The 5,000-nt window shown below is 36.1% G+C and overlaps 1 protein-coding gene across 4 annotated transcripts in view; it reads left to right on the forward strand.

Moving 5' to 3' along the window:
* Window positions 1-3,855, forward strand: part of LOC119595668 (constitutive coactivator of peroxisome proliferator-activated receptor gamma-like) — a 23,048-nt gene extending 19,193 nt beyond the window's left edge. For all 4 annotated transcript variants that reach the window (XM_037944777.1, XM_037944779.1, XM_037944778.1 and 1 more), the window contains exons 9-13: window positions 246-332; window positions 2,015-2,169; window positions 2,606-2,821; window positions 2,993-3,088; window positions 3,228-3,855. In XM_037944777.1, the coding sequence (XP_037800705.1) occupies window positions 246-332; window positions 2,015-2,169; window positions 2,606-2,821; window positions 2,993-3,088; window positions 3,228-3,629 (956 nt within the window). In that variant the 3' untranslated portion in view covers window positions 3,630-3,855. The remainder of the gene's footprint in view (window positions 1-245; window positions 333-2,014; window positions 2,170-2,605; window positions 2,822-2,992; window positions 3,089-3,227) is intronic.
* Window positions 3,856-5,000: the final 1,145 nt, after the last annotated feature.

Consider the following 5,000-nt stretch of genomic DNA (forward strand, 5'->3'; position numbering starts at 1 on the left):
ATATATTCACATTAATAGCATGCACAGTTTGCCAGTCATTTCATTAATTGGTTTATAATGAATTGCTCACAAAGAGCACACCTTTAGATGTATTATTATGAATGCTGGTATTACATTTTTTTTTTATTTCCATGCATTAAAATGATATCTGACAATCAGTATCATTTTTTGAATAGTTATTTTTGTCTGAGATTACATATATCTCTAAGCGATGGTTCCCTAAGAAAGAATTTGGTTTTTGACAGATGCATGGACTCAGGTACCAGAGTGGTGCATGTACTCAGGCAATCAACTGAAGGAAGCTGACTTTGTTGATCCAGTGGAACTAGAAGGTATGTTATTATTATGGTATATCTGTTGCACATAGTGTTTGATTTTGTGTTCTTGAGGTGACTGATCTCGTATGTATGGCCAGGAAGAAAAGGAATATTTTGCTCACATTGAGGTCATCCCTTGAAACTCATTATTTCCAAGAATTTCATAGTTCATTTTAATAATTTTTTGGAATAGATATGTAGTTTAGATATTTCTGTGCGTATGGATGCCGTTTTCTGGTGATTTTGACATGGTCAGTGTGTTTAAAAATATATTTTTTATTGTGTTCCTGTAAAGAGGGTTACAGTTAATGCTAATTTATTAATTTAAAGCCTAAGATAACCAAGTTATCCATAAGTACCCTGTTAATATATTGCCCCCATCAAAATTATTCTGGAAATTTTTATAATTAAGGTATTTTTGGATAATGATTATTGCATCATTTCCAGGGCTTATTTTGAAAAGTGGTTGGTTATGATTATTAAGCTTTTGCATATATTTAGGTCATGCCTTTAAGTACTTTTCATTATGTGATACATATGTTGATAATCAAAATTATATTGAAATAGACTAATTAGATTCCTTTTTCTGGTTTATGTATTCCCGCTAACTGCCTGCATTCCTTACAGGAATACACATGTTTTCAGGAACACTATTATATTTGATATATATATATATAAATATATATATATATATATATATATATATATATATATATATATATATATATATATATATATATATATGTATAATATATATCATATTTACATATATGATACATACATACATACATACATACACACACACACAAACTATTTATAGTCTTAATATCCTATTCACCATATTGCCATGATATCCAACAAAATGAAAGTGAGCAGTATTTTTGCTATTAGATCTAGGTTCACAATGCCTATAATCCCTCATCAGAGCTTCTGGTGCCTATAGTGGTTATCATATTATCATTGTTCTGGGGGGCATTATATTGTTTAAATGTATTTCACTTTCTTTTATTTTGTTTTCTTGGCTGTCATGGATTTAAATAAATTGATATTTTAGTTTTTCAAAGTTTTGGATAACATGTGTTTCTTTTATAGTCATCAGTGAGATTAATCCTCTTAAATCAGATTAGGATGTAGATACAGTGAATGTATTTTACACATCTCTATTTAAAACTCTCTCTCTCTCTCTCTCTCTCTCTCTCTCTCTCTCTCTCTCTCTCTCTCTCTCTCTCTCTCTCTCTCTCTCTCTCTCTCTCTCTCTCTCTCTCTCTCCCTCCCTCCCTCTCTCTCTCACTCACTCACTCACTCATTCACTCACTCACTCACTCACTCACTCACTCACTCACTCACTCACTCACTCACTCTGTCCTCTTCCCTCTATCCTTTTCTCTCCCTCTCCATCCCCATCCCCATCCTTATCCCCATCCCCATCCCCCTCCCCCTCATCCTCCCCCTCACCCTCCTCTCCCCCTCCCCCTCCTCTCCCCTCCCCCTCCTCTTCCTCTCCCCTCCCCTCCCCTCTTCCTCCCCTCCCCTCCCCCTCCCCTCCCCTCTCCTCTCCCTCCCTCCCTCTCTTCTCCTCTCCTCTCCTCTCCTCTCCTCTCTCTCTCTCTCTCTCTCTCTCTCTCTCTCTCTCTCTCTCTCTCTCTTTTTCTCTCACTTCCATCCCTCTCCCTCTTTTTTTTTTTCTTTCATTGCAGGTGGAACTCCATCACTAGAAGAACTGTGGGAAGGAGACAATGACTTGAAATGGAAGACCTTCCTTGCCTGTATCCATCCCGTTTTAAGTGAAACTAGGATTCGGACCTTCCCACCACACATTGTAGTCCCCGTCGCAATCCTCTTTTATCTGCAGGTATGGTTTTGAGTTCAGATTGACATTTATACCGTAATGAAAAATGGTAAAGGTTATCGTTGCTTTCCTTCTTAACCTTATTCTGTTTCTAATTTTCAGTTTCCCTTCACAGTGTTTGAAATTCCTTAGTATTGCACCTCATCCCTGTTTGTCTTTGTGTGTTTTTCTTTTCTTTTCTTTTCTTCTCTTTTCTTTTCTTTCTCTCTTTCTTTCTTCCGAACATTCTTTGTTCCTTCCTTTTTTCTTTTTTCCTTTCTTTCTTTCTTTCTTTCTTTCTTTTGCCAAGGTTTTCCACTTTTATATTATGAATTTTTGTCTTAGGAAAGGTGAAATTTCTCTTATTTAAGGTCTGTGCTAAATTGCAACTTATATATGAAGGAGTTTGTGCCGTTGCATATATATGAACTTAGTAATTTTCTCTTTCTTGTATAAACAGTGTAGCCAAACAAAGCCAATACTGAAGGACTGGGAAATGAATGCCTTGATTGCGGCATTCCTCTCGCCTCTAAGGGAAGATTTGAACCAAATCCGAGCAATAGCTTTGCCACGCATTGATGCTCGTGCAGTCCACGTGGCTGCAATCTTCATGAAGGGACTTGTTAATTTCTACTTCCTCATAGCTGCATGTGATTTCCCTGTGGATCGTAAATATGTGAGTAGCTTTTGTGGGTGGACTTTTTTAATGTGTTGGAAATTGTATGAAACTACACTCACCTGGATGTTTTTATTGGATTGAATACACATTTTCCCGGGAAATTGGTACTTCAGATTAACAAATATGAATTTAGCAAACTTGTGCTAAATGATGGTTTGTTCATGCCAGGTGGTCCCCTGGGCATTCTGGGATGGAAAAGTATTCCATCATTACTACCTTCGTGCAAAGTCTGGAGCCAAAATAGATGACATGTGTGAACATAAGGTTAGTAGTTGAAGTGAAACAGAAATGAATTGATTTTGCATTAATTATTATAATGATATTTATGAATATTACTTCTGAATCTGCTTCTTTTTTCTTCCTTTTTTTTTCTACAGTAATTTTATTCTTGAAATTCTTTCAGGAGGAGATATTGAAGCTTTTTGTGGATATCAAGACGATGGTGGTGCCTCACATACCCCCACCCCCGGTCATCCCCAAACCACCTGCAGAATCCCCAGAGCCCAAGGGGAGCAGTCCTGAAGACAGCCCCCACAAAAGGCACCGACGTGGCCACAGCAATGCTTCCACAGTCTCCCCACCCCAGACTCCCCTTCCCCCCACTTCGCTAGCCATTAACCAAAACTCAACCCCTTCTAAGGTAGCCTCCCAAGCGTCATCACCCACAGCGTCACCCAGTTCCCCGCACTTAAACAAACAAGTTGCCAAATCAGCACACATGTCCCCTCCTCCAAGATCACCTGTGGCCAAGGCTGCGGCTGCCGGTAAGTCTCCTGCAAAGTCTCCAAAGAAAGCAGCCTCATGATTTGAGCACAACACCTTACCGCTCTCCGGACGGGGTCACTAGTCACAATATTACGATCATACTGATCTCATGTTATTGATGTGGAATTATGATTTTCACAGTCTTTTGTACAGACATCAACTCTTGTTTTGTTTTTCCTTTTTGTGAAGTCAAGTTTATTTTCTTGTTGCATTTATTGTTATATTTTTTGATTGACATAAGCTGGAAATATAAGGTGTACATATTACTGATGGTTTCTTTTTCACGCACAAGATAAGTTCTAGAAAGATTTATTTCGATCTCTCTGCAGTTTGATAAATCCCCATTCATTTTACTGTATTTTTAATAATGAAACATATCTTTTGTTTTTAAGATTCATTACAGATTCACAGTATACAGGTATATCTGTAATTATTGCTTATCAAATTCTTGATAGTTTTTGTAGTGAAAAGAGGCAGTTGAGTGCACTGAGTACAAGAACAATAGAACCCTATTATTGAAGTGAGAATATGAAATATGATAGGAAGGTGATTACAAATAGAATTGCACAAATATACTTATTTGATATGAAAAGGTATCTTAATTTGCAAGAAATTGTAGCTTTCTCTTCTTCATCAGTTTCATTTTGAAGATTAATGGATCAAACACATTATGTCTGTTTTGAGACTTAATTATTGAATCAAATAAGGTTAATTTGTGAAAAAGACATAAAGCATCATTTATGGATAAATGAAAAATGAAGTTCAAGAGACAGACTATTAGTCACTGAAATTTGTATGAGAAAAAACTATAGTGGAGCAAGTTTTTTTTTTCGGATATAGCATTTGATTTAATTCTATAGTTGTGACCAATGAGCTTGCTTCCAGGTTTTATGACTAGTATATAGTTTTTAGTATCAAACCATAAATCTGCCAAATCCAGGGCCATTGTTCTGATCAGGTCATACTGAATTTGCTTTGTATTTGTTTTTTGAATGATTATTTATGTATTTTGTTGATACCTAAGATGAGTATTCATAGCAAAAAAAAGGGTTTTGATTCCAAATTTCTTGAACTGAAGGATGACTCAATGTTGACAACAACTGATTTTGTACTTTTTTTTTTGTTTTTATTTCCATCACCGTATCGTTAACATATTGCTGGATTACAGACATTCCTCATGCATCACAAGTTTATACAATTTCTACCCTACTTTTATGTTTCGGAAACATCACACAATACCTTTACACTTAAGGCTCACAAACAGTCCATCTGTACGTAATGTATAAAACATTGATACTTTGTATTTTAATGGAAGAGAAAGGTATAATTTTTTGATTTTCAATCATTTCTCGCTAGTTACATGTTCATTGATTTTTTCTCTTTAAGTTTGCTTTGATCCTTTGTACAAGTT

Source organism: Penaeus monodon, chromosome 36 (genome assembly GCF_015228065.2).
Source record: "Penaeus monodon isolate SGIC_2016 chromosome 36, NSTDA_Pmon_1, whole genome shotgun sequence".
Classification (NCBI taxonomy): Eukaryota; Metazoa; Arthropoda; class Malacostraca; order Decapoda; family Penaeidae; genus Penaeus; species Penaeus monodon.